Below are 17,574 nucleotides of genomic sequence, written 5' to 3' on the forward strand. Positions count from 1 at the left end.
AACTATGTGGGAATTTTAAAAGCTATAGAAAGAAAGGGTGAGACATTTGAGGGGTTACTTGGGATACTGGAAAGGCTAAGTCCTCATCACTGTGGCCCCTTCTCCGGCCACCTACTGAGGACAGAAGACCTCAGGAGACTGTGCCAGGAGCTGCTCCAAGGGAGGTGAATTTCACTTCAGAGAAAGCAAGTTAGTCCTCCCAGTCAGAATCCAAAGGTGGAGCGACTCTCCCCAGCAGGCCCTGGGAAACGCATAGGAGCTCAAGCCCAGTCATTGATGGGGCATCTGCATGGGGTCTCCAGAGCTGCCCGGCCACTGGAGCTGGGACAGGCATGGCCTATCAGACTCTCACTGTGTTTTGGGTTATGACCCAGTGCACTGCCTCCCCAGGCCTCCCGCCCGTGGGCCCTCTGTACCTGCCAGGGCAGGTGAGGTTCTGCTCCAAGGTCACCGACATGGCCCACAGCAACATCTTGCGCCGGATGAAGCCAGACTGAGCCGCCACCTCCTGGATGCGCTCCATGATCTTCTCCCACACCCGGGGCACCCCCATGTGCGATGTGGGCTCCACCTCCCGCAGCGTGTTCACCAGGCTCCCCTGTTCACACCGGAAGAGGCAGCCCTGTTGGGTCCGGGGCAGCTGGGGCCCAGGGGCCCCCTCTCACCAGCCAGGCATGCCGGCAGCACACACATGCTCAACGGGCACCCGCACACACCTGCACACAAGGTATGGCACATACTGTTTCCTTAATGGTTGTCGCCTCGCTTTTTGCTCACAGAACCCTGGTGGCAGGCAGTGGTCAGGCAGCCGTCAGGCAGCCAGTGCTTCAGAAGGGCCTCAGTCTCATCCCAGCCCTGAGCGTGGTGACTCTCCATGAGTCTAACTCAGACACAAGAATCCCATTCCCCTCGGCAGCATTTGGTTTGAGAATAGACAGGTGACACTTTGGGACACTGAGATGCTGGTGGAGGGAAACTGGCTGGGGGGTTTCTGGGAACGTTTTCCTCACAGTTAAAATAAGGGTCCCAAGAACAGATATATCCTGTGAGTCTGGGATTCAGGGAAGGGCTGTAGCCATCTGGTGATACTCTGAGGACACCCGTCCTTGATCGTATCACAAGTCCCATGAACCACTCTCACTCCACTTTATGTAATGGCATCAGGTTCCCGCTCTGTCGCCCAGGCTGCAGCGCAGTGGCACGATCTCCGCTCACTGCAAGCTCCGCTTCCTGGGTTCACCCCATTCTCCTGCCTCAGCCGCCCAAGTAGCTGGGACTACAGGCGCACACCCATGCCCGGCTAATTTTTTGTATTTTTAGTAGAGACAGGGTTTCACCGTGTTAGCCAGGATGGTCTCGATCTCCTGACCTTGTGATCTGCCGACCTCGGCCTCCCAAAGTGCTGGGATGACAGGCATGAGCCACCACGTCTGGCCCAGTTTACCTTCTTGTTTGGTCATTTGAGTCAGGCTGTGCCCATTGCAGCTGACAGAATTCTGACTGATACATGCACAGGAACGGCACACACACAAATGCACACTCAGGGCCCACGGACACACGTGGACGTGGCCTGGCACACGGGCTGGGATGGACGCACAGTAAAGGCAGACTGACCTTCAGGGCGTCGGGTTCGGCAAAGCAGACCTGGGCCCCCCACTGGATGCCTGTCCACAGGTCGTAGATCTGGGCAGCAATGTGGCTGAGGGGCAGGTAGCTGACTACCACCTCCTGCTGGACTTCTGCCGGCCGGATGTCACCGGCCTGGCTGCCGTACCTTGCTGTCCACGTGATCTGGAGGACAAGTAGATGGATCCCAGCAGCGTCCACAAGCCAGCCCTGGCGGTGCTCACAACTGTGGCCACCCTGAGGGCCAGCCCCAGTGTGGTGCCCCCTGTGGCATCTCTGCAGGCTCTGAAAACCCTAGGACAGGCCTCCCCTCCCCCTTGCTGGGCTCAGTCTGGGCCGCAGACTGATGGGCTGTTCTACCTATCCCAGCTCCTAGAGCAGAGGGGCCCAAGGAGCCTTCCCAGGGGCTACTGGGGCAGAGCCATGGCCCAGATTCACCCATAACCCCCTTGCCCACCCCCACACCAGGCGTCTGTCCTACATTGTCTTGACTCAGCATCACGCCCTTGGGGTTCCCAGTGGTGCCGGAAGTGTAGACTAGCACACAGCACTGGTTGGGCTGCTGGGTGTCAATGATGGCGTCCAGGGCTTCCTCGGGCACTTCATTCCCCAGCTCCATGAATTCCTCCATCTGTAGCCAGATGCAGGGAACAGGCAGGCTAGGTCAGCTGGGTGGGCCCAACAGATCCCACCTGGTGCCCAGGGCCCCACTGCCCATACCGTGTACACATTGGCCATCTTGTTTGGAGGAGGTTCTTTATATATCACGACTGCCTTTAGATGTGGCAACTGTTTCCAGACCTGCATTGACAGGAAAAATAGAGCAGGTTTCAGCAAGAGAAATGTCACCTTCTAAAAAGTACCCCATCTCCCTGTGTGAGCCTGCTTAGCAAATGTCTCTGGGTGCCCCGTCTCTGACCTTTGATCCCAGCAGGACAACTGCCACCCTTCACCCGTAGTTTCCCACCTAAGAACTTGGGAGCAGTAAAGGTAGGGATAGCCAGGGCGTTGGGGATGGTTCCTCATTGGAGGAAAACCACCAAACGAGCTGGGGCTCGGTTGAACAAACCATGACCCAGCCACACAATGGAGTAGTGCTATGTGACTGTAGGAGAGAGAGGGAGAGGAGCGGAGCACAGAGGAGAGAGGGAAAGAATTCTACCTGCAGAGAGTGAGTGGTTTCTAGGATATATTATTAAGTGAAAAAAGGAATGTTTACAATCTGCATATAGTATACTATATTTGTGTAAGAAAGGGGTGCAATGTAAATATATGTATGCAAACATGTATTTACTTATATTTACAAAAAGAGGCCGGGTGCGGTGGCTCATGCCTGTAATCCTGGCACTTTGGGAGGCCAATGCGGGAGGGTCATTTGAGGGCGGGAGGGTCATTTGAGGTCAGGAGTTCGAGACCAGCCTGGTCAACATGGTGAAACCCCGTCTCTACTGAAAATACAAAAATTAGCCAGGTGTGGTGGCGCATGCCTGTAATCCCAGCTACTCAGGAGACTGAGGCACGAGACTCGCTTGAGCCCGGGAGGCAGAGGTTGCAGTGAGCAGAGATCGCGCCTCGGCACTCCAGAGAGAGACTCTGTCTCAAAACAAACAAACAAAAAAAGAAACTCTGGAAGGTTAAACCAAAACCTGATTGAATTCACTATGTATAGGCAGAGAGGGAATAAAGGTAAGAAGAAAGGGATGGAAGCAAAAATTCTTTGAGTGTTATCTCACATGATTTTGACTTTGGAATCATGTAAATGTCTCAACCATTTGAAAAATAAAGTTATATGTAAAAGGAAGCCAGGTGTGGTGGCTCATATGCCTGTGATCCCAGCTACTTGGGAGGCTGAGGCGGCAGAAGGATTGCTTGAGGCCAGGAGTTTGAGACCAACCTGGGAAATATAGTGAGGCCGTATCTTTGTGTGTGTGTGTGGGGGATCACTAAAAAATTTTTAGAAAGGGAAAAAATGAGTTCCTAAAACTTGAAAACACTCTGAAATAAATGAATTAGCCCAAGATCAAGGAACCAGCAGAAAAAAAGAAAGAAATGAATTAGACCACATACTAAGTTAGTAACATAACCACACACACACAGAATTACATCAAGATCAAGGAATTTTATAATAGTGTACTTTGATTCCTCTTTTTTAGTGGCACTTACTCTAAAGGCAAAAAGGAATTTCAAATTATATGCAATACTCTTATTGGTTTCTGGAGTTTCGTTTTGTTGGTTTTGTTTTGGAGACAGGTTCTCACTCTGTGGCATGATCACGGCCCACTGCAGCCTCAAACCCCTGGGCTCCCATGATCCTGCCTCCGCCTCCCGAGTAGCTGGGACTACATGTTCATACCACCACATCTGGATAATTACATTTTTTTTTGTAGAGACAGGGTCTCACTATGTTGCCCAGGCTGATCTTGAACTCCTGGGTTCAAGAGATCCTTCTGCCTTGGCCTCCCAAAGTGCTGGGATTATAGGAATGAGCTCCTGTGCCCGGCCTTATTGTTGGTAATAATATTGATACTACTATTTCAAAATTATTTGATGTATACTATAGGATTATGTTAATCCTATTAGGAACTAAGATTTTAAGGTAAAATAAAAGAAATACAAGAATAAAATTTTAAAAGTAAGCTAAAACTTCACAATATAATATTTGAAATGTTATAGAAATAACAGAAATATCAGTGTGAACTCATGATTTTTTGCTAAAATATATATTCCTGAGACTTCTGATTCTGATCATAAGGGAGTAACATCCATCATTGCACTGTAAATACTAGGAAACTGGACAAATAGAATAGTTGGGTGGGCCCAGCAGGCCCCAGCTGGCACCCAGGGTCCCAGTGCCCATACTGTGTACACATTGGCCATCTTGTTTGGAGAGAAAGCAATTTATTTCAGATACTGGACTACAGACAGCTCAGGACTGATATCCCTGAGAGAGGGAAACAGATGAGGTGAGCCTCTAAGTGTGCCCCCCTTTCTGCCCAGGGGCAATTTTTGGGCTATGGGAGAGACAGAGATGGGGAGAGACAGAGAGAGAGGGAGAGAGAGAGGAGAATACAGAACCCAGTTGTCTTACTGGGTTGAGGTGACCAAGATCACAACTCAGGAAAGCTGAGGTGGCTAGAATTTGTGAGACAGAATACCAGAGAGGAGAGAACTATATAGAGAAAGAGTTCTAGAAATTATTTTAGGGTCTTTGATTGGCTCTCCATTTGCACATGTGTAGGGTGAAACTCCGTGAAGCTAGAGGAAGACCAATGACCAGGGCTGGAAGTCAAACAGCGGCTGATGTAGGAATTGCTCGTTTTCTCCCACCAGCATGGAGGGACCCCATCAGTCATTAAGCAGAGACCCAGAAGGGTCACGTCTTAGTGATGGGGCTAAATTGGCATTAAAGTAAAGGCTATCTAAAGGCCTGGCCTAAAAAGCCTTAAACATAGTCTCAAAATAAAGTTCAGAGAGAAAAAAAAGGAAAAAAATTGCCTGTGGGACAATATCAACAAATCAAACATACATGTAATTGGAGTCCCAGAAAATTGTTTTAATTGAAAAACAGTCTGAGAAATTTTCAAATTTAAATTGGTGGATTAAAACTGTAAATCCACCAATTTCAGAAGCTCAATGACTCCTGAGCAGAATAAACACAAGGAAAACCACCTTAAGATACAACATAACCAAATTGCTGAAAATCAGCGAAAAAGGAAAAAAATCTTAAAAGCAGCCAGAAAAACAAAACACTATGTGGAGAGGAACGAAAATAAGATATCACAGACTTCTTGTTAGAAATGATGTAAATGGACTGGGTGCAGTGGCTCACGCCTGTAATCCCAGCACTTTGGGAGGCCGAGGCAGGCAATCATGAGGTCAGGAGATCGAGACCATCCTGGCTAACACGGTGAAACCCCGTCTCTACTAAAAAATACAAAAAATTAGCTGGGCGTGGTGGTGGGCGCCTGTAGTCCCAGCTACTCGGGAGGATGAGGCAGGAGAATGGTGTGAACCCGAGAGGTGGAGGTTGCAGTGAACCGAGATCATGCCACCGCACTCTAGCCTGAGTGATAGAGCAAGACTCTGTCTCAAAAAAAAAAACCAGATGCAAATGGAAAACATTGAAATGAAATCTTTAAAGTGCTGAAAAAAAAAAAAAAAAAAAAAAAGCCCTGTGAACCCATAAATCTAAATCAGATAAAATGACTTTTAAAAAATGAGCAGAAAAACAAGCACCTTTTCAGACAAAGACAAGCTGAGAGAATGTATTGCCATCAGACCTGTACTATAAGAAATATTAAAGAAAAGTTCTTAAGGCTGAAAAGATGATATCAGATAAAAGCTTGGATCTACATAAAGGAAGACAGAGTATCAGAAATGGCAAAAAATGTGGGTAAATATGAAACATATTATTTCCTTCTTTAAAAATTTCTCTGAAAGATACCCATCTGGGCTGGGTGCAGTGGCTCATGCCTGTAATATTAGTACTTTGGGAGGCTGAGGTGGGCAAATTGCTTGAGCCCAGGAATTTGAGACCAGCCTGGGTAACATAGCAAGACTCTGTCTCTACAAAAAATACAAAAATTCAGCTGTTGTCATCCATTTTACTTCTATAGAGGTTATAAACCCCACAATACATTGGTATTACTCTTGATTTCAACAGTTGAGTGTCTTTCATTATTTCTTTTTCTTTTTTTTTTTTTTTTTCTGTTTTTAAGACAGGGTCTAACTCTGTCACCCAGGCTGGAGTGTAGTGTTGCAATCACGGCTCGCTGCAGCCTCACATGGCCGTAGTCCCAGTTACTTGGGAGGCTGAGGTGGGAGGGTTGCTTGAGCCCAGGAGGTTGAGGCTGCAGTGAGCCATGATTGCACCATTGCACTCCAGTCTGGGTGACAGAGTGAGACCCTGTCTTAAAAAAAAAAAGAAAAAAGAAAAGAAAGATACTCAACTGTTGAAAGCAAGAGTAATAACAATGTTTGTGGGGTTTATAACCTCTATAGAAGTAAAATGGATGACAACAGCTGAAAGGATGGGAGGGGAAGTGGAAGTATACTGTTGTACGGTTCCACATTTCATGGGAACTGGTATATTTGAGAGTACACTGTGATAAGTTAAAGATGCACATTGTAAAAGCAGAGCAAACACTGATATAGTAATAAAGGATAACTAATAAGCCAGTGGAGATCAAATGGAATACCAAAGCAAAACAAGATAAAAAATGCAAAAAAGTCAGGAAAGAAAAGAAAAGGGACAAAGAATAGATGGGACAAATAAAAAAATAGCCAAATGGTGGATTTATACATAATTTTGTCAGATTGGATAAAAGGCAAGACTCAACTATGTGCTGTCTATGAGAAACTCACTTTAAATATAAAGACACAGATAGGTTAAAATTAAAAGAATACAAAAATATATACATGCAAACATTAATTATCAGAAACCTGGAGTGCCTACATTAATTTGAGGCACAGTAGTTTTGGAACAAGAATTATTACCAGGGATAAGGAGGGACATTTCTTAATGATAAAGGGTTAATTTATCAAGAAAACATAATAATCTAAACATGTATATGCCTAATAACAGAGCTCCAAAATACATAAAGCAAAACCTAATAGAACTGGAAGGAAAAATAGATAAGTCTACAATAATAATTGGAGATTTCCACATTCCCTTTCTTAGTATTTGATAGAGCAAGAAGACAGAAAATCAACAGAGACACGGAAGACAAAATTAAAACACTATCAACCAACTTGATTTAATTAACATTTGTAGAACCTTCTAGCCAACAACTGCAGAGTACACATTCTTTCAAATATGCATGGAACATTCACCAAAATTGATCATTATTCTATCACACCTACTCTGTACAAACAGAGTGTCTCAAGTACCAAAGAGCCCCAGGTAATGAGGGAAAGTACTTTCTTTGGAGAATTCCAGCCAATGAATTAGAAAATCAATATTTTGCTACCCCTAATAAAATAATTAATTCAGGCAAACATCATCAAGGGATGCTAAAACCATTAGGAGAAAGGTTGATGGGGAATTTCACAGTGGAAGAAGAGAAGGTGGTCATGACCTGAAGTCCAACATCACTGAAAGTGGTACTGCCTATCATCATGTGCCTCTTGAGCATAGGTGCTCTATGAAGGACATGGTACCACCTATGGGGTGTTCTTGCCAAAAAAGTCCAATCTGAAATGCATCAAGCCTTTAGATCTAACAGGAAATACAGAAGTTAGAGGGACAAGTTAATTGATAGCAAAAGCAAGCAGTCAGACAACCACAGAACATGAGACCCTGTACAAGATGACTTGCCTAGTTACTGCAGGGTCTATGGCAGAAGTTCTCACACCTGAATATGCGTCAGAATCGCCAGAGGGCTTGTTAAATGTGAATGCTGGGCCCAACACACTAAGTTTATGATTCAGTAAGACTGGGGTGAAGCCTGAGAATTTGCATTTCTAAGTTCCCAGATGATGCTAATTTGGGGACCACACTGGTCAAAGGTAGAGCTTTGTTCTAAATTAGAAGACACTTAAGAGACACCACCACATGCAACACGTGGGCCTGGTTTAGATCCTGATTCAAATAAACCAATGATGCGATGACATCGTGGGTATAGAGACAGAAAGTAGAATGATGGTTGCCAGGAGGGAATAGGGAGTTGTTTAATGAGTACAACATTTCAGTTTTGTAAGATGACAAGAGTTCTGGAGATGAATGGTGGTGGAGATTGTACAACAATCTGAATGCACTTACCACTGGACACTTAAAAATGGTTAAGATGGTATGTTTTTATGTCATATGTGTCTAATACAACAAAAAATTGGAAAACAGACATCATATGTGTATTAGATGATATGATAGAATTACTTTACTTGTGCTAGGTGTGATAAAGTTACAGAGCTTATTTGAGAAAGAGCTTATTTCATATTTTTTAGAGATGCATATTAAAGTATTCAGATAATGAAGTGACATGATATCAGAGATTTTCCTTCACACACTTCAGCAAAAAGGTGAATTGAAGAAGCAAGTGTGATGAAAACACATTGACAATGATTGGATCTGATGATAGATATATGGGGATTCTCTCTACTTTTTTGTTTGAAAACTTTCATAATACAAATTTTATTTTATGCCAAGTGTATTAGTATGTTCTCACACTGCTATAAAGATACTGGCCAAGACTGGGTAATTTACAAAGAAAAGAGGTTTAATTGGCTCACAGTTCTGCATGGCTGGGGAAGCCTCAGAAAACTTACAATCATGGCAGAAGGAGAAGTGAGCATGTCTTACATGGCGGCAGGAGAAAGAGAGCGAGTGTGTATTAGTGCAGGAAAAACTACCATTTATAAAGTCATCAGATCTCATGAGAATTCACTCACTATCATGAGAACAGTACGGGAGAACCACCCCCATAATCCAATCACTTCCCACCAGGTCGCTCCCTAAATATCTGGAGATTACAACTCAAGATGAGATTTGGGTGGAGACACAAAGCCTAACCACATTACCAAGCATGGTGTCTCATGCCTGTAATTCCAGGATTTTGGATTGCTTGAGCCAGAAATTTGAGACCAGCCTGGGCAACATAGTGAGACCCTGTCTCTCTAAAGAAAAAGTACAAAAGTTAGCCAGGAATGGTGCTGCAGGCACCTGTTGTCCCAGCTACTCAGGAGGCTGAGGTGGGAGGATTGCTTGAGTCCAGGACGTCGAGGCTGCAGTGAGCCATGATCATGCTACTGCACTCCAGCCTTGGTGACAAAGTGAGACTTTGTCTCAAACATTTAAAAAACCAAGCTTTCTTTTAAATATTGACCTGGGGTGGTCATTTCCTAACTCTGGACCTCAGTTTCTTCAACTGCAAAATGGGGATGGGAGATGGTATTTGGATTAGACCAACAACTTACACAGGGGGTTGGCCTCCCTGAGGGGCCTGGCAAAACCTACTGGGTGGGGAGGCTTTTTAATGTCTTCCACCCTTCCTACCCTGGATTCTGATAAGAGAGGGAATGGTGGGGCCAGTGTGACTCCCTCAGGTGAGGCTGAGAAGGGATGACTACTGGGTACAAGTGGTACAGGTAGCTCAGGCATCTGCCAGCCTGGCCCTCAAGCAAATCTTAAGCCTGTCCTGGGAGAGACTAGATCAGTGCTTGGGTGGGGCTGTGAGGAGTGGAGTTTAGGAACTAGTCCAATGACCCCTTTGCCTCCAAGTCACGGGGTCTATGAAGCTGCCAAACCTGAAGAAATTGAGTCACAGCAAGGCCAAGGTGCCTGGAAGGGCCAGCGACCAGAGCATCCCTGCTGGGAGCCAAAAGAGAAGGCGCTTCTCATTCTCTCTGAGCAATTCATCTTAGGTGGCATAATCCAAACCAATCTCAAGTATTGATTCAAGTCAGACAGGATGGAGATGTTCAGAATGAGAGATCCTGAAAACACAGGGTCAAAAGGAGCTGAGACAGAAAAGGATCCCCCACGGAGGCAAGACAAGCCCCTCATTCATGAAGTGGGCCCATTTGATACATCCTTCTGAGTAAAACACAAGTAGGCCCAAGTGCCCATTTAAAAAAGGGGTTTCAAAATAATCCTAAAATGGGATAAAACTGGGTCCACTCACATGGATTAGAGCAAACCCCTGGAGGGGTCTGGAACCCGAAGGCAGAACTGGCCAGGTGCAAAATGCAAACGTGGGACCCCTTGTTCAAACCTTATTAAGAGTTTCAAGGCTGGGTGAGGTGGTTCATGCCTGTAAGCCCAGCACTTTGGGAGGCTGAGACAGAGGATTGCTTGAAGCCAGGTGTTTGAGACCAGCCTGGGCAACAGAGCAAGACCTCATCTCTACACAAAATTAGCCAGGTGTAGAGCCCCATGCGTGTAGTTCCAGCTACTTGGGAGGCTGAGGTGAGAGGATCACTTCAGCCCAGGATATCAAGGCTGCAGTGAGCTATGATTGAGCTACTTCACTTTAGCCTGGGTGGCACAGTGAGACTCTGCCAGAAAGAAAAGAAAAGAAAAGAAAAAAGAAAAAGAAAAGAAAAGAAAAGAAAAGAAAAGAGAGGAAAGGAGAGGAGAGGAGAGGAGAGGAGAGGAGAAGAGAAGAGAAGAGAAGAGAAGAGAAGAAGGAAGGAAAAGAAAGAGAATTTCGTAAACTCGGACTTTGTGTGAGGTGAAGCATGGGCCACACCCCTTTGAAGCCAGCCCTGCTGCCACAGGCTGAGGGTTGAAACCCTAAGGTTGCTGACATTCCCAGCCCAGACATTAATGGGAGTGGGGGCCTCCCTCAGCCTTGTCTCACAGTGCCTCTGGCCTCCAAGGGCTGTAAGGAGCTGGCCACAGCTATATATTTCCTTCTTGTCCTCGCTGGAAGAGGGGGGGCTCGCTCTGCCTCAGTTGCTGATTTAGGGTATTCAGAGCAGGCTCTGGCACTTTATAAGTTCCCCATAAATGATGCTTTGTGGAGAGATGTGGTCCCCTTGATTTCTCTCACAAATGGTTCTCATGGCATCCTCTTAAGAAGCTGCAGCACAGAGTCACTCAACTGCCACCTGCCAGGGATGGAAGCCATACTTCACTGCTCTGGCCCTTGGTTTCCTTGCCTGTAAAATGAGTGAGAAGACCCATCTCTCGGGCTGCTGCAATGTCTGCAGGGCACTCAGTGGAGCCAGTGTGCCATGAACAGTTTCTATCCACTGCTACTGTGGGCTGTGGTGCCGCCACCTGGGACTCTCCTTTTCCACTCTGGGTCTGTTTCTTCATGTGTGAAATGGACAGAGGGTAGGTGTTGGATGGAATGCCTTTTCCAGTCCCTCCAGGAAAGCTCCCTAAGTCTTAGACAGAACCCCTTTCTTTCTTGTCTTACAAGTGAAGACTATGACAACATAATGATTTAAAAGCACTTATATGGTGCTGCCATGGCTTGAATTGTGTCCCCATCCCCACAAAGAGATATCCCAAAGTCCTCACCCCTGGTACCTCTAAGTGTGACCTTATTTGGAGACAGGGTCTTTATGGAGATAATGTAATTAAAACAAAGTCATTAAGGTGGGCTCGAATCCAATATTCCTGGTGTCCTGATAGAAATGGGAAATTGGGACACAGAGACAGACACAGAAGGACGACAACGTGAAGACACTGGGAGAATGCCAGGTGAGGATGAAGGCAGAGGCCTGGGTGATGTGTCTACAAGCCAAGGAGCACAAAGATGGCCAGCCAACCCCAGAAGCCACCCCGTTCCAGCAGCCTTGGCAAATGAACGCAGGCGCCCACCAAGAGCCAGACGCTGGTCTAAGAGTTACCTTTACACCAGCCCTTCCAGTTGACCTCTGCGCCTGTCACCATCCTCCCCTAGGCCACACTGCATTTGAGCTCTGGCAGGTCCAGCCCAAGTGTGTGTGTTCACCTGCTTCTCTACACCACCTCTGGGTTTAAACCCTGCTCAGAGGCCTTTGTTCGTCCAGCCAGGGCAGCTCTGAGGTCTTACTGGGGCTTCATTTTATTTTGCTGTGAGCCAGAAATTCTTGGCCTGGGCTGCCCACAGCCTCTGCTGAGGCTATTTTCAAAGTCACTCTGATTTGGCTATTTTCAAAGTCACAAAGCCCTCCAAGAGGTTCTGCCTCAAGGGTCTGGGCTGCAGCCTGGGTCTCCCCCAAGGATTCTGGCACTGCCCTGCTGAGAACCACTGGCCCCGCTTGCTTTTCTCTTTCAGGCTTCGGGAAACTTCTCCACTAGAAATGAGGGTAGGCATCTGCTCTGGCACCTCTGGGGATCCAGATCCCATAGTCATCGAAGGTTGGAGACCATTTGTCCCACCCTCAGGTACAGATGGAAGCTGTGGCCCAGGTGACATCTCCAGAATCAGAGGCAAGCCAACAAGTCAGTCTCTGGGGCCTCCTTTGGGTTGCAGGGAGCCCTTGAACGCCTCAAAGGCTGTTGGGTTCAGCTGAGACACAGAGGTGTCCCCAGACTACCACACCCCAGTATGGTGCATGAGGGGACAGAGCCAGTTAGGGGTGGGCCTTAGATCAGGAGGCATCATCAACACTCTGGAAAAGACCCTGCTGGCTCTAGAGGCACTCTGAGTTGCTGCTCTGCCCTCACTGTCTCTGACTTGGCTCAACCCTCACCCTGTGGCAGCCCTCGCCACCCCCATCACCCCGTTTCTCATCTAGACTCGAGTGCTCAAGATGTCAGAGCCCTAAGCCACTCACCTGCACATAACCCTTCCACTGCCAGAGGACCCCGGCCCCCACAGCTCTTGCTCTCCCTTAGGGGAGATCCTGTCCCAAAGAGAAAGCCATGGGAGGCAGTGGCTGGACAGGAGTCCTATCCAAGGCTTTATCACCACTTCTGGGGCATGTCCCTTGAGCCTCCATTTCCTTGCCTGTCAAATGGATAAATAGCTGTTGCCCTGCCTTGCTTGCTGTGTGTGAGTTAGAGGGTTGTTGTTGAGGATGAGGACACTCTGGATGGAGGGCAGGAAGGTCCCGTGTGAGTTGAAGTGAAGGCGCATGGAGATACCCAGCCTCTGACCGCATGCCCACTGCCCCTTCCCCAAACCTTCAGGATCTTTTCCAGCTGCTTCTGCGTGTCAACCACGATGACATTGGCGCAGCAGTCATAAGCGATGTACTGGCAGGCCTCGGGGGAGCTGGTGGTGTAGATGCCGGTGACGATGCCACTGTAGGAGACCCAGGAAGATTCACCTTAGGGGAGGTGCAGAGGGGCCACCCCCTTCCCCCACCCCCACATCTGTAGCCCCTAGACCCAGAGAGCTCCCATAGCCTGGCAGGAGGGGCTCCCAAGGCACCTCAACACCTCTGCCCCTGCAGACAGGGCGCCAGATGCAGGTCCACCAGAAGGCCCCAGGGAGGAGGCATGATGGTGGGGAATGGGTGGGGGCTACTAAAAAGAGACAAGGACCCTCCCCTACCCTCTACCCACCGCCAACCCACTGGAGACCCCGTCCCTGCCTCCGCCACTCACCCTGCAAATACTGTGCCCACTGCCGAGAAGAACCACTCCGGGGAGTTGAAGCCGAGGATGGCCACACTGTGGGCCCGCTCCAGGCCGAGCTCCAGGCCAAAGGCAGACAGGCCAGGTCAGCCAGGCAGGGACTGGGACCCTCATGCCCCTCTCAGAGCCCCCACCGAGACTGCAGGGGACCCTGCAGGCTCCACCCTCCCAGGGTCCCCTCGGTCAGAGAATCCCCTTGGAGGAGAAGGGGTTGGTCACTGAACAGCCCTCACTGCCCCTCCCAAGGCCTTCCCAAGGAGTCTGTCCGGTCCCTCAGCCCAGCACACTGGACTTCCAGCATGCCCTGAATGTGATCACAAATGAAAAGTGAGTATCAAGTGCTTGGCACATGGTAGGGGCTCAGCAAATAAAAGCTCAGTACACGGCCCAGCATGGAGTATCAGCTCCACCCACAGTGATGGCTTTTACAGTTACTGTTCCTAAGAGCCTTGCCCAGTGGGCAGTTGGAGAGGAGGCCTGTGAGGCCCAGAGCTGGCAGGCACATCTGGGGAGGGGCAAGGCCTTGCCATGAAGGGCCCCCTTACCTTCAGGAAGCCCTTGGCGGCTCTGCGGGCGAGCAGGTAGTATTGGGAGTAGGAGATGTGCTCCCACTTGTCCTGGCACTTGAAACCCAGAGCGCTGAAGTCCCCGTACTTGTCCAGGGCCTCGTAGAACATCTGATGCACAGTGTAGGGAAGCTGTGGGCAGCTGGGGTCTATGCGTAGGCGCACTCGCCCATCGGCCCGAGTCGTCCACAGTGCCTCCTCTGTGGGATGGGGGGAGACCACAGCTTGGATCACGCCAGCCTGAGGTTTTCCCCAGGGGACCCTTGTCCTGCCCTGGGCGGAGCTTGCAGCCCTTCTGGTGCTGAAAATGCCTTGGATACTGGGCCTTGAGGCTGGCAGGCAAGGGTAGGCTGGGGTAGGCTGGGGTAGGCTGGGAGACCGCCTAGAGGAGGAGGTCTGACTCAGCCTTGAAGGAAGAGCAAAGTTTAGGGATGCAGCAAAGAAGATGAGAGGAAATAACTGGAGGAAAGACGGAAGTCCTAGACACTCTGTTCCTTCTTTTATCCCAGCTGGAATTTGCCTCCCAAGGTTGGACAGTGGAACTGTCAGATCTCCAGAACTCCAGATCTCCTTCAGGGTGTCTGGCTTTCCCTGCCTTCCTGTGAACCGGCTGGGGACAGACCCAACTAGACAGAAGGTCAAAGCACCAAAGAGAACGACCCTCTCGAGAGTCTGGAGGAGCCTGAAAACCATCAGCCCTGCTCTCCAGTCTCCCAGTCTCGGGAAATAACAACAGTCTTTGCTCACTCTCCCTCACAAATGAGGTGTCTCATTTAGTCTTCACAGCATGGGTTTGGAGAGCTCCATTGCACAGATGGGGCAGCTGCAACTCAGAGAGTTTCAGTCATGTACCCAAGATCACACATCGAGAAAGTGCAGGGTCAGGATTTGAATTTAGGTGTACCTGATGCCACAGCTCACACTTAGGACATTGTCGGGGGTACCACCCCGCCTTTAAGAGTCAGAGGCTTACTCCGTGTGTGGTGGGTGGGAACAGAGGTTTACTACTTAGCATGCAAGACTTGGGCAAGCCACTGAACCACTGAATCGGTTTCAGAGGAAAGATGAGGACTCAGTTCTCAGGGTGGACATGAGAATCAAGAGAAAGGGTGTATATGAAGAAGCTTTGACCTATGGCTGGTGCTCCATAAATGCACGTTTTCCTCCTTCTTTTTTTCCAAATTTGCAAACGAAGCTTGAATGGGTGGTCTGGACCCTTTGGTCCCGTGAGACCTCCTTTCCTTGGGGCAAAGGTGGTGGTTCCATGATGATGGTGGGAAGGGATGAGGGCTGGCCAGGACACGTGGGCTGCTCTGCCACCTGCTGGCCAGACCCACCTCGCCCATTGTCCTGTCACCGGTCCTTCCCTGAGGCAGACAGATGAACAAGATGAGCTTGTTCCTCCTCTTTGACACTCTTAGGTTGCATGCAGACTCTGAGGTTGGCAGAAAGAGGTAAAGATCTAGGGGCTGGGACAGGAAAGCCCATTCCTCCTCCTGTGGAGCGCCAGAAGTGGGGATGACAAGGACATATCCAGACCCAAACGGGATACATGGCAGCCTGCAGGAAATGCAGGCGGGGCAGGGGAGGGTGCCAGAGAGAAGATCTTATGTATGGCAGAGGCCAAGACCTCCTGGGGTGAACGCCTCTGCCACTGGCCATGCGGGAGCCCCGAGCCCTCAGGTAGTGGCGTGAGTCAAGGGCTACTGAGCCCTGTCCAATCACTCCTCAGCCCTCTCCAAGCCTTGCCCCATATCCCGGGATGCCAGCCTGGTGGACCCTGCTGATCTGCCTCTTCAGGGCCTCTAACTGTTGCATTTTGCTAAAGTCCATGCCCAGACCAGAAAGTCAGGTACACCTGGGTTCAAAAACCTTAATTCTGCCTCTGTGTGCTGTTTGACCTAACAAACCGTTCTCTCAGCCGCATCTTCATCACCTGCAAATGTGAGGGGTTGGCGAGGACATGGGGACACAGAAGCCCTCATACAGTGCTGGTGGGAATGAGATGGTACAGCCATGTAGGAAAACAGGTTAGCAGTTTCTTAAAGAGTTAAACATAAAACTACAGCACGATCCAGCAACTGCACTCTTAGGTATCTACCCAAGAGAAATAAAAACACATGTCCCCCACGAAGACTTACACACGGATGTTCTTCACAGCATTGTTTATGAGTCAAAAAATTGAAACAATCCAAACGTCCACTGACTTGTAAGTGAAAAACAAAATGTGGTCAGAGAGTAGCATGCTATTCAGCTCTGAAAAGGACCAAAGTGGCCTGGGGCAGTGGCTCACACCTGTAAACACATGAGGACACCAAGGCGGGCGGATCACTTGAGCCCAGGAGTTCAAGACCAGCCAGGGCAACATAGTGAGACCCCATCTCTTCAAAAAATAAAAAAAAATTAGCAGGGCATGGTGGTGTGTGCCTGTATTCCCAGCTACTTGGGAGGCTGAGGTGGGAGGATCGTTTGAGTGTGGGAGGTCAAGGCTGCAGTGAGCCATGATCGCACCACTGCACTCCAGCCTGGGCAACAGAGTGAGACTCTGACTCAAAAAAAAAAAAAAATCAAATTAAATAATAAATTAAAAATAGATAAAAAGGAATAAAGTACGGATAGAGGCTACAACATGGATGAAACTCAAAAACATGTTCAATGAAAGAAGCCAGGTAAGAAAAAGGAAAGGCAGAAAAGATAGTAGCAGATTAGTGGTTGCCCCAGGCTAGAGGTGGGAGTGGGGAGTGACCATGGAATAAGCACAGGAGATCTTTTTGGGGTGATGGCAACGTCCCAACATTGGATTGTGGGGATGTTTTGCAACTCCGTAAACTTGCTAAAAATAATCAAATTGTGCACTTAAAATGGGTAAATTTCATGGCATATAAGTTATAGCTCAATAAAGCTACTTAAGAAAAACACAGAGGGCCGGGCATGTTGGCTCATGCCTATAATCCTAGCACTTTGGGAGGCCGAAGCGGGCAGATCGCTTGAGGCCAGGAGTTAAAGACCAGCCTGAGCAACATGGTGAAACCCTGTCTCTATTAAAAATACAAAAATTTGCTGGTCATGGTGGTGCACACCTGTAATCCCAGCTACTTGGGAAGCTGAGGCATGAGAATTGCTTGAACCTGGGAGGTGGAGGTTGCAGTGAGCTGAGATCACACCGCTGCCCTCCAGCCTGGGTGATAGAGCAAGACTGTCAAAAAAAAAATAGAGAGAGAGAATGTTGACCCCTCTACAAAGTGGTGCAAGGGTCCTGTGCAATGGCCCTCAGAGCATGCCCAGGGCCTGGCATCCAGTTGCCGCTCAGTGGTTATTACTTCTCTTCCCTCCCCTGGCGCAGATTCCTCCTAGGCCTGGACCAGAGAA

The 17,574-nt window shown here is 48.6% G+C and overlaps 1 protein-coding gene across 3 annotated transcripts in view; it reads right to left on the reverse strand.

Annotated features, from left to right (window-relative positions):
* The window catches only part of ACSBG1 (acyl-CoA synthetase bubblegum family member 1), a 67,567-nt gene that overhangs the window by 11,728 nt on the left and 38,265 nt on the right, over nucleotides 1–17,574 (reverse strand). For 2 of the 3 annotated variants that reach the window (XM_011982694.1, XM_011982693.1), the window contains 7 exons: nucleotides 14,185–14,405; nucleotides 13,610–13,698; nucleotides 13,184–13,304; nucleotides 2,347–2,427; nucleotides 2,108–2,257; nucleotides 1,615–1,791; nucleotides 417–598 (listed from right to left, as the gene is read on the reverse strand). In XM_011982694.1, the coding sequence (XP_011838084.1) occupies nucleotides 417–598; nucleotides 1,615–1,791; nucleotides 2,108–2,257; nucleotides 2,347–2,427; nucleotides 13,184–13,304; nucleotides 13,610–13,698; nucleotides 14,185–14,405 (1,021 nt within the window). The remainder of the gene's footprint in view (nucleotides 1–416; nucleotides 599–1,614; nucleotides 1,792–2,107; nucleotides 2,258–2,346; nucleotides 2,428–13,183; nucleotides 13,305–13,609; nucleotides 13,699–14,184; nucleotides 14,406–17,574) is intronic. The other variant, XM_011982696.1, reaches the window with a different exon arrangement.

Source organism: Mandrillus leucophaeus, unplaced genomic scaffold, assembly GCF_000951045.1.
Source record: "Mandrillus leucophaeus isolate KB7577 unplaced genomic scaffold, Mleu.le_1.0 Scaffold241, whole genome shotgun sequence".
Lineage (NCBI taxonomy): Eukaryota > Metazoa > Chordata > Mammalia > Primates > Cercopithecidae > Mandrillus > Mandrillus leucophaeus.